Below are 25065 nucleotides of genomic sequence, written 5' to 3' on the forward strand. Positions count from 1 at the left end.
TTTATTTATTTATTTATTTATTTATTTATTTATTTATTTATTTATTTATTTATTTATTTATTTGACAGAGAGAGAGCATGAGCAGAGGGAGAGGCAGGCTCCCCACGGAGCAGGGAGGCCCATGTGGGACTCTATCCCAGGACCCTGGGATCATGACCTGATCTGAAGGCAGCCGCTTAACTGACTGAGCCACCCAGGCACCCCTCATGCTGAGGTTTTATTGGCTCACAACTGCTTCATATGTTTGCCTTCCTAGAGAGAGTCGTGCTATAAAAGCAGTTGCTTAACCAGGGTTGCACGTATTCCAAAGAAATGAATCCCTGTGTTTGAGATCTTGAGGATTCACTGATACTACAGTTTTGCTGCTAGCTGCTGGTACTGTTTTCTTTTTTCTGTATCAGATCATATGCATGACTTACCCAGAACCTTGTTGTGTCCTGGGAGACAAGAACAGTGCCCTTTGGGGTGAACTTGGGCAGAGACCTCAAGTTTGGGACAATCTGAGTGAAACTTTAAACTCCAGGTTATAAATTGGGAGAGCTTTTCTGATGCTTCTTGGTATGCCATCCCCCAACTTCTCCCACCTCCTTAACTTTTTTTTGAGTCTTTTTACTCATCCTGATACTCCTCTCCGTTTTTCTCCGTTGTCAGGGAACCTATCCTTTATAGAAGATATTAAATCATACTAAAGTGTTAGTGGCTACCATAAGCTTCATTCATTGCCCTTCCTGAAGAGATTATTTGTGGTTTCAAAGGAGATCCTGAGGGAGAGTGATTCTGATTTCAAAGGAATGAGTCTCTAATGCTAGAATTTCCCTAATAGGATAACAAGAATGGGAGGATTTTTTTTTTTTTTTAAGATTTTATTTATTTATTTATTTGACAGAGAGCTAGAGACAGCGAGAGAGGGAACACAAGCAGGGGGAGTGGGAGAGGGAAGCAAGCTTCCCACCGAGCAGGGGGCCCGATGCGGGGCTCGATCCCAGGACCCTGAGATCATGACCTGAGCCGAAGGCAGACGCTTAACGACCGAGCCACCCAGGCGCCCCAAGAATGGGAGGATTTTTGAGGGAGAGGTTTCTTTTTTTGAGGGCCCCAAACACTCAGTCTTAGGGAACTGGGTGTGCAAGTGACTTACTTGGTGAGTCTCTGGGTTATTTCCAGTTCTGTTCTGGTGGTAACAGTGCTCATCTGGCCAGGTCACCTGTTCCCCAGTACACAGGAGCCTTCCTGTCCGCTTCTCTTCTGCTTAGCCTTAGCAGATGCCACTCGGCTTGCTTTTTAGTAGTTAAATGTGCAGCCTCTGTATATATCAGCTGTTCTATCTGCAGAACTACAGAGGATTTTACAAGTAATCAGTTCATGCAGATTGCACATAAATCATGTCTGCCCTGGCCCTTTGGACACTAATGTTCCCTTATTAAGGCATAAGTAAGCCTTCCTGTTCTCATCCATCCTTCCAGACTTTTTTTAATTACTGAAAAGTATAGCCTGGTTGTCACGACACCACCCTCTTCCACTGCTCCCCTCCCCCCACACACTTACTGCTTTTTTGAGGTTCATTTTGTTTTTTCTGGAGCTTGCCAGTTTGCCTTAGGAAGCTGGGCACCTTGTGAATGGATTAAGCAAAAGGAAATTCTTATCTCTAAAAGGAAGCGGTCACCACGTTTCTGTTTGTGATATTCTTGGCCAGTTCATATTTTTGTGAAATATGTTCTGATGGCAGCTCTGGTACCCCAGAGAAGGGGGAAGTATTGGTCATGCTCCGTGCACAAAGGGAAAATATCTTCTGCTGAAGTCTGGGGAGTGGATAAAAAGTCATTTCATGAATGTCATTCTGTCTAAACAAACAGAGAACCCTCATTGTTTTTAATCCCTGGAAAGGCTGGGAGCTGAGCCCACCCTAATATGCACATTACCCTAACATTTCTCCATTTTTCTTTCAAACGGTCGCCACAGATCTTCGCTCTAATACACGTGGATTTCTGCTTCCAGTTTCTCTGGCCCTGCTATTAGTGTTCAGCCAGTCTTCATTTTGGTCTAAAATGACTCTCTAAGAGCGTGGAAGCATACTATTATTTCCTGTGGTTTGGTCTCAAAGAATAAAAGGGGGACTTTTAGATGAGGCCCATAAAAATACCACCGTCTACTTTTAGAGATGTTTTATGAATATAAATTCCTGTCTAAATAATTACTGTTGGAGTTTGGAAATTGTACCAACAACTTATTATTCTCTCTTGGCAACCACACCAAAAGTGACACATCTCTTGTTTTGTTTTTTCTTTCCAGATGGGCTGACACCATAATGTGCCATATTGCTTTTAAGATCTCATTTTTTAATCATGTGTACAGATTAGAGTGGAACTGAGGCACTCTGAGGTATTATTTTCCTCAGACGGGGGGAAAAAGAGAGAAGACAGGTATACTTTTGGTGTCATTATAGAAGTGCGGGATGGCTGGTAATGGTGTCCGCACAGAAGGAGAAACCAGCCTGGGTCCTGAGCATAGTTCCGCCGTGTTCAGGTCAGACACTGAATTATGCTCTGGGTTGCATAAAGGCTGAGGTCCTTCATATAGTCTTCAGGGAAATACGGGGTCTTTTATACTGTGGTGTTTAAAAACAAAATCTCGGGGCGCCTGGGTGGCTCAGTCGTTAAGCGGCTGCCTTCGGCTCAGGTCATGATCCCAGGGTCCTGGGATCGAGCCCCACGTCCGGCTCCCTGCTCAGCAGAAAGCCTGCTTCTCCCTTTCCCTCTGCCTGCCGCTCTGCCTACTTGTGCTATCTCTCTGTCAAATAAATAAATTAAAAAATAAATAAATAAATAAATAAAAATAAATTAATTAAGAATTGTTGAATCACTGTATTGTCACCTGAAACTAATACAACACTGTATGTTAACTATACTGGAATTAAAATTTTTCAAAAATTGTTAAGAATTTCATGATGGCGGGGCGCCTGGGTGGCTCAGTCGTTAAGCGACTGCCTTCAGCTCGGGTCATGATCCCAGGGTCCTGGGATCGAGCCCCACGTCCGGCTCCCTGCTCAGCAGAAAGCCTGCTTCTCCCTCTCCCTCTGCCTGCCACTCTGCCTACTTGTGCGCTCTCTTTCTCTGTCAAATAAATAAATAAAATCTTTAAAAAAAAATAAATAAATAAATAAAAACAAAATCTCAGGGAAAAAAAAAAAAATCACTTTCCTTGTCCTTTTTTTTGGTTTCTGCTGGCAGCTGCTGAAATGGGTTGCGGATTGAACAAGTTAGAGAAACGCGATGACAAACGGCCTGGAAATATCTATTCGACTTTAAAGAGGCCTCAGGTGGAGACCAAGATAGATGTGTCCTACGAATACCGCTTCCTGGAGTTCACGACCCTGAGTGCTGGTGAGTACAGGCGGCCAGAGCTCCTGGTGGCCTGTGAGCTCAGACCCAGCCCCGTGCCCGAGGTCCCCTCCCACCCTGGGGCAGAGCTGGTGGGGCGGGGGAGGTGAACAGGGTTGGGGGTTGGGGGGCTATGGGGAACTGGAAAAGATGGGCCTTCGAAAAGGTACTGCTTACAGAAATCCAGATATTTATGTGGAACTCTTCACTTTTTAAAGGATAGCAACTAATTTATATTGTAACAAGTTAAAACCAGGTGTGAGTCAACAAGTACAGACATGGGGGTGGGCTGAGTTTGGCCCATGGGCCAACTAGTTTGCAGACTCTGTATTGTAGCAAGCCATGTGCAAAAGGAAAATTTGCCTTATCTGCTATTAATGTGCCTGTCCACCTAAATTTACCTGCCTGTTGTCTGGTGTCTTTCAAGAGTGCTTGTCCATCTGGGCTTGGCTTCGCCTCCTCCGAGCTGCAGGGTGTCTGGGTCACCTCACTCACAGTGTCGCAGTAGCCCTGGGGTGACTGGCAAGCAATAGCCTTTTCACCCAGAGCATTTGCTGAGCACGACTGTGTGCACAGGATTGGGCTGATGCTGTGGGGAGATCGTGCAGTGTGTCCTGGTTTCCTGGATCCTCTTACCTAGTGCGAGAGAAGACTCACACACATGAAAAACAACAACAACAAAACCTCAACAGACTGTAATTATAAGTAAGAAAACATAAAATATGTCTTCAGAAGAGGAAAGATCATTCTTTCGGTGAAGGGGGCAGTCCCTAGAAGTTGCACACAAACAGGAGTGCTAACTGACTCAGGCACCTCGCCACTTTGTCCCTGGGCTGCCGGGTATATTTTAAGCTCCTATTACCCGAGAAGAGAATTCGTGGGAAAAGCGCTCATATTTGGGGATTTGAGTCCGGCTCTGCTGTGGAGGGGCTGGGCTTCTGTCGAATGGGCACGTGAATACCCGCCTCGCAGGGCAGCTGTGGAGACCAGAGGAGGGAGGGTCTGAGAAGCTCTTAGCACGAGGCCAGCACGTCGTGGGGCAGCTAGTGTTACATCCACTCCTGTTCCTGCTGTGACCACCTTGCACCAAGCCTCCCACTGCCTCTTGAGCCCTGAGACACATGGCCGGCTGGGCGTCTCTGCAGGGACGTTCTGGGTGCCCCTGCATGTCCCCCACGTCCCCCACACTGAGTCCAGCGTCTTCCTCATCAGATTGGCTTCCTGCTGGTGCCCTGGGTGCATAATGTCACCACTGTCCTCTCAGACGGACTTGACACCTTAGTCATCTGTGACCGTGCCTTCTCCTTGCCCACGATTTCCACCGTGTCACCCAAGCCTATTGAAACTGCTTCTGAAGATGCTTGTAACGTAGCTGATTTAACATGAGCAAATCTGTACGCAAAATGATTGGGAGCATTTGGTCACCCATTATTTGTTTGGTGAACATTTGAGTGCCTGCAACGGTCTAGGCCTTGTAGAATGATGGAGAAAACCGAAGTATGTGTAGGAAAAGAGAGCGCAAGGAAATATGCCAACATGTTAAATATCGTTAGGAAGCTGAGAATACGGGGGGATTCTTTTTCTCATATGTATATATATATACATACATATATATATATACATATGAGAATATATATATATGGTTTTTTTTTGCATCATGGTTATATTTATTATTAAGAAGAGTATGTTTTGCTCACAGAGACCTCCATGAACCTGTGCTCTCCTCTGTGTACGCACCGCTCCATCACGGACACCTGAGTTACCTCCCTCACTTCCTGATTTGTTTGTCTGCTGCCTTGGGCCCTGGTCAGAACAGCCACACTGCCTTGCCGCACTGTGCTTTCTTTGACTGAATTACCTTTTCTTTTCTGATTATGAAATGAACGTACCTCCATTATAAAAAAGCAAGGAAAACGCCAGACAAATCCCAACTGATCTCCTTGCTTCTTCCCTTGTCCCCCTAGAGATCATGTCACTCTTCTGCTCAAAGCCCTGCCGTGGCTCCCCTCACCCTGAGAGGCACCAGCTACTCTCCATCCTCATCCTTCAGATCTTTGTCCTGTGTGTTCTGCCATTTCGGCCTTGCTGTTTCTTGAACTCTCCAGGTCTCCTCAGGGCCTTTGCACTACTTGTTTCCTCTGCCCGGAAGTCCTCCCAGAGATACCCTTGGCTCAAACCTTCACTCCCCCTTTTCTGTGAAACCTTCCCTGACCACCTATTTACAATTTCTAGCTATGCCCCGACTTCTCATCCCCTTGCCCTCTTGATTTTCTCCATAACGCTTCCTATCATCTAACATGCTGTATATTCTGCCTATTGTTATTTGTTACCTTATTTGTGGTCTGCCTTCTTTCATTAGAAGGTAGGATCCCTCTAACGAGTGCAGGATTGTGTCTGTTTTACCCTCTGCTGTACTCTCAATACTTAGAACAGTGCCTGGCACATAGTAGATAATCAATAAATATTTGTTGAATGAATACTTAATGTATATTTTTGTGTCCTGCTTTTTTGCAGCTTAACATTGTACAGTGAGGCAGTACTCTGTCATTCCATATGTCCTCAAAATATGATTTAATGGCTATATATGATTTAATCACTCTGCATACCATAATTTATTTAACAGTCTTCTTTTATCGGACATTTAAGTTATTTCGGGCTTTGGGCTATTATAAATAATGCTGTGATAAGCAGCGCTGTCTATAAATCTTTGTGCATTTTTGATTATATCCTCAGGAATTACTGAGTTGAAAGATACGAATGTCAGGACTCTTGATAAATTGCCAGATGGCCCTCTAGATGGGATCTATTTGTGTAAAACACAAATCTGATGATGCCAAACCCTTCGGCTGGTTCTCTTGGAAAAATGCAGTGGAAAGTCTACCTGGTGCTCAGGGCCTTCCCCAGCTCAGCCTTGCCCTTTATGGACCCCCCCCCCCATTCCTGCCTTGGAGGACAGTGGGCCGTGCACCCCACCCCCATCCCAGCTTCCACTCTTTCTGCACAGGGCCTGACCCACCCCTCACTGCTTGCCAGAGTCCCAACCACCGGAAACTGTTCCTTCCCAACATCCGTCCCATCGTCATTACTCTCTTCTGCACTCCTGCCATTTGTCAGTACCATCCTTATGACACTTTTATTACATCATACATTAAACGTATTTGTGTTTCCTTGAGGGCAAAGATCAAGCCTTGCTCATCTTTCTGTGCGTCTTTCTCGTTCACACTTTTTAGCTGAGAAGAGCATGTCCTACGTATCTGGGTTCTAGTACACCAAAGTAAGTGTTACAGAGGCTAACTCACTTCCCTGGCAGCCCATCGAATTCTTTTCCAGAAGTTCTAGTTGGGTCATTTGCTATGGCTCCAGAATGGAGCCAGCATTTGTTGAGAGCCTACTATGTGCTCAGTCCTGTGATGGTGCATTATGTCTTCCCAACTTTTTCAACTTTATGGAAATATAATTTAAGCACATTACACTGCACGTATTTAAGTGTTCAAACCCAGGAAACCATGACCTCATCAAGATGCAAAACATTTCCATCTCCCGCAAAGTTTCTTCGTGCTCCTTTGTAATCCCTCCTTTTTCCCAGCTCTCTGTCCCCAGACAACCAATGATATGCTTTCCATCATTGATTTTATTTTCTAGGATTTTCTATAAATGGACTCTTGTGGTACATACTTCTTTTGGTCTGGCGTTTTCCACTCAGCTTACTTATTTTGAGATTCATTTGTGTTGTTTTAAATTTTTTTAAAGATCTTTACTTGTTTATTTGAGAGAGAGAGTGCACGAGTGGGGAGGAGGGGCAGAGGGAGAGGGAGAGGCAGACTCCTCGCCGAGCAGGGAGCCTGATGTGGGGCTCTATCCTGGGATGCCAGGATCATGAACTGAACTGAAGACAGACGCTTAACCGACTGAGCCACCCAGGTGCCCCATTTGTGTTGTTTTGTGTGTAGTAGTTCATTCTTATTTTATGGCTGAGTAGTATTCTCCTGTGTGGATGTCCCACAGTTTGTTTATCCATTCACGTGTTGATGGACATTTGGGTCGTTTCTGTTTGGGCTATTATAAATTAACATTCATATTTGTGTGGCTTCTTATGTCATTTTATTCTCACAGAAACCCAGGGAGGTATATGGGTACACGCATTCCTTTTCTGCAGATGGGTAACCAACAGTCAGAGAACTTAAGTAACTTTTCTGAAGATGCAGTGCTAGGAAGTGACTGGGGTGGAATTTGAACTTTGATCTCTTGGGCCCCAGAGCTCTTGTGCCTCATAAACGGCAAGGTGCTGGACAAATAGGCATTACCACCAAATAGAATATTCTTGTTAGAAAGCTTGTGGTATCATCTAGGGGGGCATGAGGCTATTCCTTTTCCATACAGTTTTGTCCATAGAAGATTTTTAAGGAGCACTTGATAGATTTCTTTCTCATGGAGAAAATGCTCGTCTTACTAACAAATTACAAGTTGGGGAAAAGGGTGTGGGCCCCTTCCACCTGGTGGCTTAGGCAGGAAGGGGACATGTGCACTTTTACAAAAGTCAAAATCAGAGTTTACACTGTTCTGTTTGTCCCTTACTCAGAGCTCAGTGCTACTGTGGATGATATTGGAACACGCAACCTCACTTGCTGGGCTGACTGAGGTGAAAAGCAGCAGGATTCTCAATGTGAAGCACATAAGCTGCCAAAAATCTCAATTCTGAGTGATTTGATTGGGTCTTAAGTTTTTAGTTAAGTCTGGTCACCAAGGGATGAACCTGCCCTTTGGTGGGTTTCATCACAGATAGAGGACCATAAAGCGCCACGATCTCTGCAAAATGGTGCCTCATTATCCCTTTCGTACCTATGTTTTGCCAGCTTCTCTGCACCAGGCCCCTCTAATACCGCTTGAAAGCTACCTGTGTCAGCTCCATGAGAATCAGTTGTGTTTTATACATGTTTGGTGCTGGGGACAGTTGGCACAGGGAGTGACCTGCGTAATGAGGTTAGTGCCCAGGGCTTGATTTTGCTCAGAACATCTAGTCTTCTGCTGTGCTGTACAGGAGCCACCAGCCTTGTGGCTGTTTAAATGTAATAATTAAAATTAAATAAAATTAAAAATTCAACTCCTCTGTCACACTCGCCACGTTTCAAGTGCTTAACCGCCACATGTGGCTGGTGGCTGCCATATTGGACAGCACAGGTAGAAACCATGTCCAACACCATGGTAAGTTCTATGGGGCCATGCTTCTCTAGTCTGTCTTCGAGGGAGGATAACTTGGTTCCAGGTCTGAATCTGCACCTCTAATTCAGATTAGTGTGCCATTTTTATTATGAAAGTTTGCCCATGGGTCCAGTAGGGACCATAAGATGACAATTCATTGATTCCACGGGTATTTACTGAATGTTGACCGGAGGCCAGATGTTGTGTCCTGAGGACATATGGGTGAACCAGACAAGAGGTATTCCCAGTTGCCTTAGTTAGCTCTGCTGCCATAACAAAATACTCCAGACTGGGCAGCTTAAACCACAGACATCTATTTTCTTACAGTTCTGGAGGCTGAAAAGACTGAGCTCAGAGGGCCGGCATGGTTGGGTCCTGGTGAGAGCCCTTTTCCTGGCTTACAGATGGCCGCCTTCTGGCTGTGTCCTCACATGGCTGAGAGAGAGGGACAGAGAGTGAGCTCTCTCCTGTCTCTTCTTTTTTTTTTATTATTTTTTTTAAGATTTTATTTATTTTATTTGACAGAGAGAGAGAGCAAGCATACAAGCAGGCAGAGTGGCAGACGGAGGGAGAGGGAGAAGCAGGCTCCCTGCTGAGCAGAGAGCCTGACACGAGGCTCGATCCCAGGAACCTGGGATCATGACCTGAGCTGGAGGCAGACACTTAACCGACTGAGCCACCCAGGCACCCCTGTCTGTGTCTCTTCTTATAAGGACATTAATCCTATCAGATTAAAGCCTCACTCTTAAGACCTCATTTAACCTTAATTATTTACTCCAGATAGTCTAACACTGGGGTTGGACTTTTGAAGGAACACATTCAGCCCATAGCATCGCTCTAATCCACTAGTCTAGATTGGTTCAAATCTCTTACAGATGAAGAACCAGGCGATTGTAGGACTTGATGCTAGCATTATGGTGATAAAAGGGACATGGTAGCCCCCAGTCTTGTTGGAAGGGTGTGTGTATTGAGGAAGACCTGAGATCTGTAGGTGTATTTGGAGTTAGCCAGGCAGAAGATTGACGGTGGAAGGAGATGGTCTTTTCAGGACAGCTATGGGAGGGTCAGAACCTGGAGACAGCATTACATATATAGGAAGATGTAGGCAGTTCATTTTGGTTGGAGTGCGATCTTTGGGAGAAGTTAAGTGGAGGCCAGATGACTAAAGATCTTAGGTCTTGGACTGTGGAGTCTTCCTTTCTCAAGAATGCTGAAGGTTTTTAAGGTGGGAAGAGGGTGGGTGACATGATCAAATTCACATTCTGGAAAGCCTGCTCTGGGTTTACAATGGAGGAGAATGAAAGGGGTAAAACTGGGGAAGGAGAAACCATTTGGAAGCCGTTGCAGTCATCAGGCAAGGGGTGGAAGTGGCCTCTGCTGAGGGAGTGGCAGTGGGGACAAGAGGAGTGGGTGGGGGGGTGAAGAGAGATTAGGAGGTGGTCCCGAGGACTGACTGGCAGGTAAGGGAGAGCGGGGACTGGAGGAGTGGGTGGTGTGCTGGGCACCTGCCCAACTGGATGCTCAGATTCACTTTAAAGCATTTTCAAATGACACATTCACTCCAACATCCAAGTAGCCCTCAAAGTCAGAGAGAAGGCATTATTTTCTTCTTTCTTTCTTTCTTTTTCTTTTTTCTTTTCTTTTCTTTCTTTCTTTCTTTTTTCTTTTCTTTCTCTTTCTTTCTTTTCTTTTCGTTTCTTTCTTTTCTTTCTTTCTTTCTTTCTTTCTTCTTCTTTTTCTTCTCCTTCTTCTTCCTTTCTTCTTCTCCTTTCTTTCTTTCTTTTTCTTTCTTTCTTCCTTCCTTTCTTTCTTTCTTTCTTTCTTTCTTTCTTTCTTTCTTTCTTTCTTTCTTTCTTTCTTTCTTTCTCTCTTTCTTCTTCTCCCCCTCCTCCTCCTTCTTCCTTTCTTCTTCTCCTTTCTTTCTTCTTCTTCTCCTCTTCCTCCTCCTTCTTCTTCTTTTCTCTTTTTTTTTTTTTCAGAAGAGAAAAGTGCCTTGATGGATAGTAAGTAGTAAGTGGTACCAGAACCCAGTGTTTTAACTCTCTTCACACAGGATTTTTCTACTGCACATGAAAGAGAGCCCAGTGCCAACCTGTCAGACCTACTGAATGGTATCTCAGTGTATTTGTATATGTACCTGTATTAAGGTATAACTTATGAGCAATGAAATACACCCATATTTAAGTGTGTGGTTTAATGAGTTTTGATAAATGTAAGCACCCATGTAACTGTCATCACACTCCAGATAGAGAAATTTCCAGTTACCCCAGAAGATTCCCTCATGCCTCCCCTTAGCCCATGCTCCAGACAACTGCTGATCTGTGTTCTGTCACCATAAATTTAGCTTTGCTTCTTTTAGAACAACATAGGAATGGGATCATACAGTGTATAGTCTTTTGTGTCTGACTTCTTTAACTCAGTGTAAGGCTTGTGTGATTCATCTGTGCTGTTTTATGTATCAAGAGCTCATTCCCTTTTGTTTCTGAATAATACTCCATCGTTTAGATGTGCCACGATTGGTTTAATTGAACATTTGGGCTGTTTCCAGTTTGGGGCTGTTATCAAAAAAGATGTTATGAACATTTGTGATCAGGTCTTCTGTGGACATATGTTTTCATCTCAGTTGGGTAAATAAGTAGGGGTGGAATTGCTGGATCATTTGGTAAATGTATGTTTACCTTTATAGGGAACGGCCAGCTGTTTTCCAAAATAGTTGCACCATTGAACATTTCCAACAACAATGCGTGAGAGTTAAGAGCTTCATTTTTTGCGTGTCATAATGAGAGCTACTGCTTATTCAGCACCTCGTGTTGTATTCGTCAATTTTAAAAACTAACAACAACCTCAGGAGCTAGATGGTTACCTTCAGGGTGTAGAGGAGTGAATTGAGATCTTGAGTTTCGGGAAGTTGTAAAAGCCACTTGCCCTAGACCAGCAGTGTGATGGGTGTTTGTGGCCCAGCAGAGCCACCACCGTGGGCTCTCAGTTCCCAGATCTCCGGCACACCGGCTGGGCTGAAGCGAAATTGAAAGGGCTTCAACATGAAAACCTTGAAAATTCCCTCCTGCTTCATTGCCTGTCTTCTTCAGGCTCATCTTCTGTTTCTCCTCCTCAATTCTTGCTAAGGAAGCATTCCCATGACACGCACTACAGTTTCTAGGATTAGCTCACATTGCCACATTTTAAAAATTCCCGTCTTTGTGGTTTTCCTGTCCAAGAGGTCTTTAAGAGCTGACCTTTGGGATTCTTTCCTTCCACATTGTGCTGACCAGGCTCATACTTGGATTTTTGGCTGCCAACATTTTGGCCTTCGGCTCTGTATGTAAATTTGGGGTGGTCATGATAATATCACAGGATGACATTCATGATTCAAAACATGCAGGTTGTGCATTGAGTCATTTTAGGGTCCAGTTTTTATTTAACTTCCACTCTGGGTAACCTTAGTCCTCTCTGCAACTACAGAAGGAGCTAATAATCTTTGTCTATTTAAGTTGTCCTTTTAATCTCGCTCCACAACCAGGAAAAAGACTAATCTAAAAGGATGGATCGTAATTTACATTAAGGCCTAAAAATTAACAGATTCAAGTGTTTTGGGGCTATTGGGTGCCTAATGGCTAGTTATAAATCCTGGCACTGTTAGCCTGTCAGATTTCATGGGTCATGAAGGGAGGTGATAAGCAAGGTCTAAGATACCATCCAAAAATAATGTTAACCTTCAGAGAAAGACTGAGAGCCTTTAGGACTTATCATTTCCTTAAAGTCGTAGTTCTCCAACTTGAGGGTAAATCAGAATCACCCGGAGGGCCTTCAAAACCCAGAAGCCCAGGCCCCAGAGTTGCTGATTCATTAGGCCACAGAAACTGCATTTGTAACAAGTTCCCAAGGGATGCTGGAGTCCACATTTGGAGAACCTTCAGAGACCAGGTGGAATGCAGATTTCTTTTATCTGAGTGGAGATGGCAGAATAAAAAAGGTATGATTTTTTTTTTAGCATAAGATAAAGTCAGTAAATCCTTACATACCTCACTATATATTATGACCTACTCATAATTTATTTCCTTGAAGTAGCTTATAATATATTTGAAAAGACAGGCCATACTCATTAAGACAAAAATAGTACCGGTGGACACAATGATTGATTCTCAAACTTTGCTTAAAAAATTCCCATGCCCACACTACACCCTAGGCCAATTCAGTCCATTTTGGGGAAAGGACCCAGATGTCAGTATTGTTTGAAACTACAGGTGATGCCCGTGCACAGCTGTGGTTGAGAATGAGTGAGTGGGCATTTGTAAAGTGCTAGGTGGTTGGTGTAATGTGGGTACCCCAACTGGTTACCTTCAGGAAGGTCACATGTGCTGAGATTTTGTTTTCCCTCAGCCTTGAATCTCCTGCAAGTTGTCTCCAGGTCCCCAATGTCTGGTTTCTTTCCCCAGAGTGCTGAGCGACTGTGTGACCTGGGTTGGGTTGGGAAACTCTGGAATGAACAGTTGTTCTGAAACTTTAGCAACACCAGGATCACCTGGTGGGCTTGCGAGGACACAAGTGGCTGAGCCCCTACCCCTAGCATTTGTCATTCTGAAGTTCTGGGGTGGGGCCCAAGATTTTGCATTTGTAGTAAGTTCCCAGGTAATGCTTCTGCTTGCTGTTGCTGTTATGGGGACCATGCTGAAACCCACTGGGTTAGGCCGTGGGCAGTGAACTCCCCCCAGGAACCAAATACCTCCTTCTTTCCTGAGTTCTCTGCATCTCAGTTGTAACTGAAACCCAGCTGTCCTCAGTGGATATGCCACCTCCCCAGGGTACCCTAAAACCTTAAATGGTTAACCTTCAGAAAAGCCAGTGCTTCTCAGACTGGCTCCCTTTTATCCATTCTTACCCTCATCTCCTGATAGTCGTTCCATGAACCTACTTGCTGTTGCTGAGATGGAACCACACAGTCCTGCCCCTCTGCTCTCCGTATGGAGTGATACCTCTCCCCCAGCACACTCCAGGTCTGAGGCCTCTCTCTCCTTCAAGGTCGAGGGGAAACTTCACCTCCTCCAGGCTGTGTTCCCTGAAAGCCCAGCCCTGGGGACTTACCAGCCACTGTGGAGGGGGACAGTAGAGGACACAAGAGGGAAGGATGGATTTGAGGATGAAAGGCTGCATCAGTGGTAATGAGTGTTTGCAAGGTGGTTGCCAGGCGCAGCTGAAGGAAGAGGAGAGGTGGGTTTAGGGAACAGTTTCTTGCTGGCTAACAGGTTTGTAGCCAGTGGTCTGGGGTCTGCAGACAGCCCCTTCTTGGCTCAGAGACCTTGGCTAGTGAACCCTTCCCACTCATCGAGGGCCAGGGGGCATAGCCTGGTTTGCGGGACAGTCAGAACTGTGGCTCTGGCCAACACACACCGGGCATATTGGGGGCCTGGTTATATCCCCAGTATCTAGATGGACCTTTATTTTCAGTTACATGGCTCATCACACTTAGCTCTAAACATGCCACCTTCTTAGAAGGTGTGGTTAGTAGGCTGTGGTTGGCCCCACCAGTCATGTGGGTCAGCCTCTTCCTGGGCTCTTTTCTGGAAGACTTTGCTTTAATTAGGCCTCCACCACCTCTGTTCTCTGAACCCCTTTTCTGTTCCTTTGCCCTGCCCTTGCCAGCCTGACCAGGCCTTGTACAAATGAGCTAGAGTTGAAAACCTAGGACAGGTGTGAATGGATGAGCTCGAGTCTAGGATGGATCAGGGAGTGGGCTAGGAGTGACATTTGGCTGCAGGGGGCCTACAGGGGTGGGTCCCCCTTTATAGGGAAGCCTGACATGGGAAGGTATGGAAAGCAAGGAAAAGAACTGCAAGATGGGGTGGTTATTTGCATGACAGGAGGATTCTTGGTTTAAAGTGGGTTTCGTCATGGGGTTCCTTTAGATGGAGCCTCAAGTGCCCTCAAGTGTTTGTTTTGCCATCCTTAATGAGGTATTTATTACCTCTCTCTAAATATGATACCTGCAGCTTTAGAACATAACAAATTCATCTATAATATTTGCAGCTCTTCAGCAGAATTGAACATAAAGTCAGTGATGTTGATGGCATTTTTTTCTTTTTCGGGTAAAACAAACAAACCCACCAACCAGCCTTGAAACAAAATGTCAGAAGCCATTAAGGCGGGGAGGAGGATGGCTAGAAGGAAGGCCCAAAGCAGCCCTGGATGTTACAGCATAAGGCAGGAAATCCCCTGCTCTGAGTTGGGGGTGATGGCTTGTTACGTCCCCTAAACCTTAAGCTCATCCCTGAGGGAGGGTCCTCTTGCTGCGGCCCTAATTTTATCTTAATGGCAGAAAGGCTGTTCTAAGCCCGTGCCCTCTCTTGGCTCGCTGAGGATCCCCTGAAGAAGATGAGATTGTGACAGGAGCAACGGGCCTGGATGATGATGGTATTATTATTATTATTGGTAAGAAGAGCAACAGTAAGAACAGCTAATGAGCTACACACCATGCTTTGTGCAAATGAATCCTCACAGGATTCTGATTTTATGGATGAGTAAACGGGACTCAGAGAGGTTACCCAAGATGCGGATGGTCACACAGCAAATACAGGACAGGGCTAGAATCAGAACTCAAACTTGCCTTCTTCAAATCCTTTGCTTTTAAGCAGTGTTGGCTGTACCCCAGGTCTCTCTGGTACAGATTTGAGGCTTGGTGGTCTCTGACCTGTCATTTGAAGGCCCACTGTGCTGGCTTTCCATTCGACTAAGCCCTGCTCTAGGGAGAACTTACCTATGTGTTTTGGTGAATGAGGTAATGGCGATGAAAACCACAACTGGATGTTATGCTCTAACCCGCGTATTGATGGGGAGGCTCTGTCACAGGGTGAGCGTGCAGCTTGAGCTTGAGCTTGAGCTTCGGTCTTCTGATTCCACCTGGCCTGTGTGTCTTGCTGCCCCCCAGGACCCTCAGAGTCTGGGGCTCGGAAGCCATGCGAAGATCACACTGTCCATCACGGGTTGGGAACCACTTCCTTCTTTGCCAAGATCACGAGTGTGGTTAATAACCCGCTAGGGTATAGTGTAGGCTCCCGTTTGTTGCTGGTTTTCAAATAGGGCTGTTTGACCTCTAGCTCAGATTTGGAAGGCCAAGTCTGAACTTGGGTACGTGTGGATGGCTGCCATTTAGTCCCAGTTTTGTCACTATGCCAAGCCCAGAGGTTATCCTGTGCCGAATATAGACTCCTCCTTTGCTGAAAATAGTACGTGCAATAGGGTAGGGAAACATTTTTCTTTCCTAGAAAATTGCTCCTTGCTGTTCTAGGTAGCATCGACTTCTGTGAAACCATCTGTTCCTCCCAGTATAATTTCCAGGCTATTAGATTAAACAGTTTCTCCTGACCCACTTTCGGCTTCTCTTTCCTCCCACCGTTCATTAATAAATTGCGTAGCAGAGTTTTCGTGGAGAGCCGGGTGTGTATATTTATTTAATTTCAGTTTGGACAACAGCAATTGTTGGGCTCTGTGAACTTATTTAATTCCCTACCCGTGTTTCATTTTTGTTTCAGTTTCTGTAATTGCTAAGAGTTGGTTGCTTTTTTTGTTTTGTTTTGAAGACTCCTGAAAGGAAGTCAGGGCATGAGTTATGAGTTGAGGTTCTGAGGTTCTGGTTGGGGAGGTGTGCTAAAAACAGACCCTGTTTTTATACAGAAGATGTGGAGTGGTAAGGAAATCGGTTCCCATAAAACATGTCTGACTGCAGATAAATATGCTATTACAGAGTTTGCGGGGATTTTTAAAGATAAATGAGATAATATGCGTGACACGGCTTTTCCGAGCAAAGCGACTCTATACATCTTCTGTGTTGTTGTTGCTTTTGATAAAGCAAGTAAGTCTATTAATATTAATGTTATTGTTAAATATTCACTAATGGAGGTAATAAGATTAGATTTAAGAGGAAGGAAGGCATTCTTTGCATTCCTTTCTTAATGTAAAAATTCTTCCTGCTCTTTTCCCAGCTACTCTGAAGCCAGACCAAGAAACAGCACTCAGTGTTGTGTGAGAACAGGCTCAGGTTTGTGTGTGTGTGTGTCTGTGGGGCTGTGTGCAAGCAGTAAATTTCAGCGACTTAAGGCTGCCTTCAGTAAAATGACATTTCTTGGTGAGGACTATTATCTGTCAAAGCAAAACCAAATTATTTTTCTGCGGAATTCATAAAAGCAGCGCTGTCATAGTGGGAATAATTTTTATCTAATTTGGTTAAAATGGAACAGAAAACAAGTTAATGTTCTATGTATTCTACTAATTATTGTTACTGGTGATATTGCTTCAAAGAATTTTTATAAAGAGGCTTTCTCCAACACTTTGACAACATTTCACTGATGCTTCAAAGAAAGGAAGCTTGTTGAATTTTGTCTAGGAAATTTTTTCAAAAGCAGTTCTGGTGTGAAAAGGCAGAAGATTCTGGCTTTAAGTTGCATGTCACTGTCATTATATCTAGAAAGTCATTTCCTCAGTTCTATGTTTTTACAGGTCAGATCTTCTGATAAATGAAAATTACATAGGTGATGGGTACCTGCAATGCTTACCAGCAGCTGAGATGTTTTCCCATTCTGTTGCATAAACATACTTTTCAGGTGCATACATAGGATTTATTAGGAGGAGGATACATTAGTTTGACAGCCTTCTTCTCGAAAGAGGAAGGGGATTATCTCAGTTGGGCATCCCAGGTGTATATTCAAAGTCGCTTAGTAAGCATGAACACAGCGTGGCACCGTGTGGAGCAAATGTTGTTTTTGATCCAAGACTGGTAATATGTTCCTAAGGGAGCTGGCATACTTGGTCGGATGGACTTTCCTTAACGGGGAAAACAGTCTGGTCTGACAGGCTTATTCAATAAAATTAATTCATTGGATATTTATTGATTACCTGCTCTTTGTCAGGCGGGGTCCCTCAGTGTAGGAACCAGTGTCTAAAACATCCCATCCAGTTCTCCATTATTAATGTCTTAGCCCAGTGTCTGTTTTCCTCTATCTGGAAACCAGTCCAATGTGGGCACGGCCTTAATAGGGTCTGTGTGTTATCTTGGAAAAGCATCTGCCTTGACTTACCATGATCTTTGACTTGGTGGGCACTGCATGGCTGGAGATTTGTCTGCTGTTTGGTGGGCATGGGAAGGCTCTGGAAATCAGATCTGAAGTCTGATCCCTGGGGCCACCAACCGCAGCTTGGAAAACCCCTGGGTTAGTGCCTCAATCAAGCCAGCTTTGTGGGGGTGAGGGACCTGTCTGGGCTGATCATGCCCACAGCTGAGCTTTTGGGGACTTAGTAGGTGCATCCAGGATGCCCTGGACTGCAGTCCATTATGGCTTTCTTGGTGACCAATGGTCTGCTTCATAACCTTGTGAAGGAGAAGTTCTTGCTGCTTCTTCCAACAGCCTGGGCCAAGTTAATACCAGGACCAGGACTAGGAAGAGGGAGAAAGGAATTGAGGGTTTTCAGCATTGCCTTGCTTTATCCCCCAAACTGGTGGCCCATCTGCTCCTTTTCTTACCACTGTTTCTTGTGAATTTGGAAACTCTAAGTTAAAACAAAAACTTATTCTTATTTCTACTTGGCAGTACTTACTGTGGACTTCATATAAATGGATTAGACCAAAATAACTAAAACCCAAGAAAGAACAATCTTTTCTCCTAATACCCTTTACTTTCTTTGCTATAAAGCGAGAAGTCAGATGTGGCTTAAGGCAGGTGATGAGGACAGTGCCCCAGAGAGGTGAAGGAACAAAGGTTTTGTTGTTCACACTGGGAGGAATATGAGTTGAGAGCTGAGTTAACTGAGGTAAAAACAACTTTAAACTCAACTTTTATGCTTATTATTATTATCAACTTTATGCTTATTGTTATTATTAATATGTCATGATATTAAGCAGCATGGTAGGCATCCTCCACAATGGCCTCCAGTGACCCTCCTGGTGTTCACGCCCTTGTGTAATCTCCTTCCCTTGAGTATGGAAGGACCTAGTGACTTGGTTCTAGTGAATACAATATAGTAAAAGTAATGGGGTGTCACTTCTGAGATTAGGTTACAAAAAGAGGGTGGCTTCTATTTTGGACTCTCTCTTACTCTCTCTTTCTCACTCCCTCTGAGTGAAGCCAGATGCCATGTTGTTAGCCCAATAGAGAGACCCACATGGCGAAGAACTTAGGGAGGCCACCTGCTAATAGCCAGTGAGAAACTGGGCCCTTGTCCAGCAGCCCTGGAGGACCTGAGTTCCGCCAACATGTGTGTGCATGAGCTTGGATGTAGGTCCTACCCCCAGTGGAGCCTTGAGGTCCCTTCAGCCCTGGATGATGCCCTGATGCCACCTCATGATAAGTGTTGAGCCAGAGATACCCAGCAAAACTTCACCTGGATTCCTGACTCACAGAAGCTACGAGGTAATAAATGTTTGTGTTTTAAGCCACTAAATCTGTGGGTAATTTGTTACAATTGTTATATAACTCATACGGGCAGTTTATGGTAAAAGCTTTTTTCCTCTGGGACAGACAGCATTGTGGAGTGGTTGAGAGCGCAGTCTCTTGAGCTAGACTTCAAATTCTGGTTCTGCCACTTAGTAGCTGCGTGACTTTGGGAAAGTCACTTAAACTCTCCATGCCTCAGTTTCCTCTCCGGTAAATAGGAAATGTAGCTTTGGCTTTCAGATTCTATAGTCCAGGAAGACTAACTTAAGGGAGGTGGAAATGGGTTTTAATTGACAGAATCCACAGTTTCTGCCACAGTGAGTAGAAAGAAGGGGCAACACTGGTGGCTTTTGTGCTCTCATGCCTCTTAGACTCTTAGACCAGGTGGCTCCCATCTAGCTGAGGGCAGTTTTTCAGAGGAAGGGGCAGCCAACACATAGCACCTGGGGGTTGGAGGCACAGGTCCCTTAGTCTGGAAGCAAATGATTACTGTTCCTTTTTCCATCTTTGCCCTTTCTTTGATGCCCTGAGCCATGTCTGTAGTATCTCTCTAATTTCATGCCATAGGCCCTGTTGAGCAGAGCATATCTCTTCTCAAGACTAAATTATATGTTTCAGAAAAGCCTTCTGCTTTGACCACAGTTATTCATCAGCTTGGATGTAAATTGCTAAGCCTGCCTCCCAATTGTGAAAGTCAAGATTTGTGACATTTAAACATATTGATGAAATGTAAATGCCCTGTGGATACCCTTCCACAAAGCCCTAGCACTTAGATAAATAAATGACCAAGAAGGAGCTGGAAGAGACGGGCATCCAAAGCCCTCTCTTAAATTTGACAATTGTTCTTTTTTTTTTTTTTTAAGATTTTATTTATTTATTTGACGAGAGAGACACAGCAAGAGAGGGAACACAAGCAGGGGGAGTGGGAGAGGGAGAAGCAGGCTTCCCGCGGAGCAGGGAGCCCGATGTGGGGCTCGATCCCAGGACCCTGGGATCGTGACCTGAGCCGAAGGCAGACGCTTAACGACTGAGCCACCCAGGCGCCCTGACAATTGTTCTTTATTGGATGCCAGCATCTGGTCACCCCTGTCAGTAGTAATGATGTTCGGCTCTTCCCAAATGTCCCCAGTTCACTGTGGGCTGGTTACTTGAAGATGCAACTAGATTATTTTTTTTCTCCTTTCTTTTTTTTTTCTCTCTTCCCTTCTTCCTTTTTCTCCCTCCCTCCTTCCTTCCCTCCCTTCCTTCCTTCTTTCCTTCCACTAGGTCCCTCTAATCTGGACACACACTCTAAAAACTAGCATCAAATTTTTGTCTGGGGAAAGAAAAAAATGCATATAAATGGTACTAGCTCTCCTTGATTTTTGAGTTTCTTGTGTCTTCTTACTGTTTTCACTTTGTCTGCTCTCAAGCAGGAAAATAAAATTGCATTCGATTGACATACTCTCCTGCTGGGAACCCAAGATATATTACACTCTTTCTGTGTGTTCCTAGTTGTGATGAAATGGTGGAGAATCCCTGGCAACCTTAAATAAGATAGGCACCAGCAATTTATCCAGAATCAGGAAGGAATATAATAATTTACTCATTTTTTTCCCATTAAAGAAACACTGTAAGAGTTGAGGCAGCTGATGCCATGTGAATGAGAGTGTGCTTTAATGGAGACCCATTAATAATTTACCTTAATAGTGTAATAGTTGCTGTTCTTGTGACCAGAAATTTGTTCAACCCCTGCTTTATGGATGAAGAGTAGGATCAATTAATATTGAGTGATGATAGCCTCCCTGCAGAGAGAAAATGGGAAATCTTGGTGTCGTCATCCGCCTATGACTAAGAAATAGCTTTCCTTAATTGTACGGAACAGAGAAACCCAGGGGGATGTAATTCATTTCTCTCCAGCTTGCAATGTAAATTGAAAGAAAAGAAAAATAACCACATGCTAGACTGGGGACGTGAACTCAACCACTGAGTTGTCTCATGTGTAGAATTTGCTGCAAACAAGTGGACAGCTCTCCACCCAAGATGAAGGATCTCCTTCCACAATGGCATTGCTCAAGTGCCTCTGATGCCACGTGGCTAGAGGATTTCTCTCTGATGGCATTATGGAGCCTCTCTGCCTGGAAGGCTCTGCTCCCACATCTTCTCCTGGTTCATCCCTTCTCATCTGGTCTCTGCTTAAATGGCCTACTCTTAAGACCCTGCCTAAAACAGGGTCCTCTTGCCCAATTCACTTTTAACCTTCACTCCCTGCTTGACTGTCTTCATGGAACTTGTCGTCATCTGAATCTGTTTTATTGTTTTATTTAGGGTGTCCCCCAACCATAATGTAAGCTCTAAGAGGACATGACTTTGCCTTGTTCGTTGCTAAGCCTTAATGCTAAGGGTACTTGTTGCATGTCTGAATGAATGAATGAATGAATGATTAGTATAAAAACTCCATAATGCAGAAGAATTTAAAAAAATTCTTGGACTTGAAAAAAAAAATTATTGGTCATGCACACCAGCCTTCTTTAAAGGTATATTGACTTCAGGTGGACACAGTCTGAGTTGATCCTCTGAATGTGATTTGATGCCATTATCCTTATATATTTGTGCCAAAAGCCAGGAGTCCCCAAATATAACAATTCCATGGACATCATTCTTCTATGATAGGCTCTCAGAGGAACCTGTATATCTTCACAACATTGATCACAGTTCCTTATTTGTTCAGTGTCTTCTCCCTTGCTGAATTTGAAACACTTCGATGATAGAAGCTGTTTCTGTCTCATTAATGGCTCTAACCTCAGCATCTACCACCGAGCTACATGGGGCTGCCTCTGGGAGTTAAAGATGCTGGAGGATGGAATCAGCTGCTACCACCTGGAGGAAGTGCCACAAAGAGAAGGAAGCTCCTTCTCCTCTCTCCTGTCATCTAATGTCATCTGGAGCCCCCACTGGTAGAACCTAATAGGAACCTAAGAGACAAGGAGGAATGCCATTTTCAGAGTCCTGGCTCACAACACAGATCAGGGTCTAGAAGGGTGGATGGACCTGAGTGACAGTAACTAAATGATCAGCACAGTCCCCCCATTCAGATTCCCAGCATCTAAACATCTTTCTGCACGTTTTTAACTCAACAGGACAACACAACAACTTTGTTTCTGCCTAACAATATGTGACTGCTCTTCCTACAGTGCTCTTGTTCTTTCCCCAAGAAGAGGAGACACGAAGTTCCAACTGGTACAATGTCCTTCTCTGGGTGACATGAGTGATTTTTCTAGTTCAATCTGTAGGATACAGAGTGTTTAAATGGGCTTGCTGGAGCTGGAAGAGGCTGCAGTGTTGTTCAGCTTAACTGTTGGGACTTAGCTTTTGCTCTCAGCCAACACCTCACCTGGTTGGAGTTCACCACCTGGTGGAATAATCTAGAAATCTAAATCCTTAGTGGCTCCCAACCCCTATTGGGGTTTTCCATTAATATTTACTCTTGGACACGGAAGTATCAAGAGGCACTCCAGAGACTGCCCTGGGTTCCATTTTATGGCAACAATCCGATTTCCCCTTGGAAAGTACAGTAACAACCTTCTTAACCTTTTGGTTTTATGACATTCGTAATCCAAAATAGCCAAGGAGCTCTCACCTGCCAGTTCAATGAAACCATTGCTGTGTTGTCTGGTAGAAGCATTCCTTCCTTGAGAACCAAGACCTCCAAACCAGCAGATCCAAGGCCAGGAAACAAAAAACAATCTGTCTATTAGGAAGAAGAGGCATTCCTTCTTCTATCCCTTGATTGCTAGAACTGTGTATTCTGGCTATGGCAGAACCTCGTCCTGAAAGAGTGAACTCCAACTTGTCAGGGCGTTGTCTCCCACCTGGCTCCACAGGGTATGTTGGGCCAATAATTGGTGCTTTTTTTCCAAATAATATACAGATTTATTCCAAACATCGTGGTGGCTAAGACTCTTTCAACTCTGCATTTCATGGTGAATCAGTGGTTTAAAAATTGCATTGGATGGAATCCTATATTTTTGGCCTCCTCTCCTTGAGTGCTTTAAAGTAGCTGTCAGATGCCCAAAGATGTCCAGTCCATTGTTCCCAGCATCACTCATCACCGTAGCTGGCTTCCTGGGGGTGTGCTCTTCTCTTTCTCCTGGCCCCAGGATCAGCCTAGCCTGTGTTTGTCTTGGAGGGAGGAGGGAGAATAGCAGTAGCATTAACTAATTAGTCCATAGCTATTTATCAGTCCATTTCCCTGCACATCAGGGAATAGTGCTGGTTGAGTGATTAAAAGCATGAGCTTTGGCGGGGTGCAGATCTGGGGTGAAGCCTGCAGACAGGTCTCCCACCTCGAATAAGTTACTTTAGTACCTCTGGGTGTATTTCCTGGGTTGTTGGAATTGAATGAAATCATCAGATATGGCCTTGGGTAGGCCCATAGATAGGACTCGGTAAATCGTAGCTGTTTTTATACCAGATGCAAGGAAGAGTCAAGTTAGACTCGCGTCCTTGAGGGCCTGACAGGATTTACTGCCTAAGACAGGAATGATTTAAATGGTTCTTTGGACCTTCATTCCCTCATCTGCAAAATGAGGTTGTTTGTCCGAATTGATCTTTTTGCAAAGTCCCATCCACTGTGAGGATGTTGACAAAGAGTGGTTCACTGCCCTGAGTGGGTAACTGTGAGATAGAACAGTGTGGAATGTGGCACAGCCTGGGCTATGAGGACCATAGGCATCAACCGAGGAAAGGGCAGTGTTTACAAGGGTGAGGGCCCAGGATGACCCTGGATGAGGATGGGGCAGGATAAAGAAAAGTGGGGAGACTTGAGGAAAAGCTCCCCCTCAGAGGTAGAAGCTGGCTGTGTTGGGGAAAATAGTAGTGCTTCATATTAATAGAGGGCTTGCAAAAGAATGCAAAGTGCTTTTGTGGCTCTTTCTTATTTAATCGTTTAAATAATAAGGGACTCTGGGTCTTACAGGGTTTATCCATATGTAGGATAAGAAGATGATCAGTTTGTGGAAATTTGGTGCCTTACACCACCCCCAGTGACCTCGTGTCATGGCATCTTGCCCGGTTTTGGAGCTGAAGTAGGTTCCTCTGGCTAATAGTGTTGAATGGGCTGAGCTAAAGGAATAGACAAGGTAATTGCATTCTGAAAATATTATGTGTGTGTGTGTGTGTGTGTGCACATGCACTCGCACATGATGGGAACTGGGTGTTAGAAATGAGGATATTTATGGCCAATGGTGATTTCCCAGCAGCATTTAGAAGAGAGAGGAGCCTCTGAGGTCACACCACCCAGGTGGGACCCTGTGCAGATGAGGAAACTGAGGCCATTGATGGAGAAAGAGCTTGCCCAGGGCCAGTCAACCTGGTAGCACCAGCCCTTGGAAGAATCCAGATTTTTTGGTGACTCCTAGTCTCACAATGGCCTCGAGTTGGCCACGTTCCTCAGCTTTTCATCACTTAACATTGTGTTAATCAGTTCAGCCTCAGTTGTCCCCTCCTGTGTAATTAGGGGACCGACTAAAGGTCTGTGAAGGTCATTATGTGTTGAGACAAAATCTCTTTCTTTCAAACAGGAAATTGTGTTCTCCTGAAATTGGAAACATAAGAGAGTAGTCGCTGCCTTGCTGAGGTTCCACACCTTAGTCAGGCCGGGTGTTCCTTGTAATTCCAGAACACTCCAGATGAACCCACAGGGATGCCTCCTGGCCAGTCCTCCCGTGTACATCTGTCAGAAGCTGTAACCTCTGGGCGTTTCCATGTTCTCCCTTCTCTTTCTGGCCCCAGTTGTTTGACTGGGTTCTTGTTCTGAGACATTTTTTAAGGTTCTAATTTCTTCTCCTCACCAATGAGGCCCGGGACCTGGGCTCATGACTCAGGTTTGTAGCTACCTATGTAAATGATCTTCATTGCTTTTCTATATCCAGTGTTTAATGAATTCCTGTATCTCATTTCTCAAATCCTATCCTCAGTCATAGGAAGGAGGAGGGCTGTGTAGGGAAAGATACATCATCTCTCTCTCAGTGGCTCCACATCTCAATGCCTGTTTTTTTTTTTAAAGGCAAAATCCCAAATTTCATAAA

The 25065-nt window shown here is 44.6% G+C and overlaps 1 protein-coding gene across 2 annotated transcripts in view; it reads left to right on the forward strand.

Annotated features, from left to right (window-relative positions):
- Positions 1-25065, forward strand: part of RFTN1 (raftlin, lipid raft linker 1) — a 195024-nt gene that overhangs the window by 15644 nt on the left and 154315 nt on the right. For both annotated transcript variants that reach the window (XM_034994118.1, XM_034994108.1), the window contains exon 2: positions 3228-3380. In XM_034994118.1, the coding sequence (XP_034850009.1) occupies positions 3236-3380 (145 nt within the window). In that variant the 5' untranslated portion in view covers positions 3228-3235. The remainder of the gene's footprint in view (positions 1-3227; positions 3381-25065) is intronic.

This window comes from Mirounga leonina, unplaced genomic scaffold (genome assembly GCF_011800145.1).
Source record: "Mirounga leonina isolate KUSES-001 unplaced genomic scaffold, KU_Mleo_1.0 Mir_115, whole genome shotgun sequence".
In the NCBI taxonomy this organism is placed as follows: Eukaryota; Metazoa; Chordata; class Mammalia; order Carnivora; family Phocidae; genus Mirounga; species Mirounga leonina.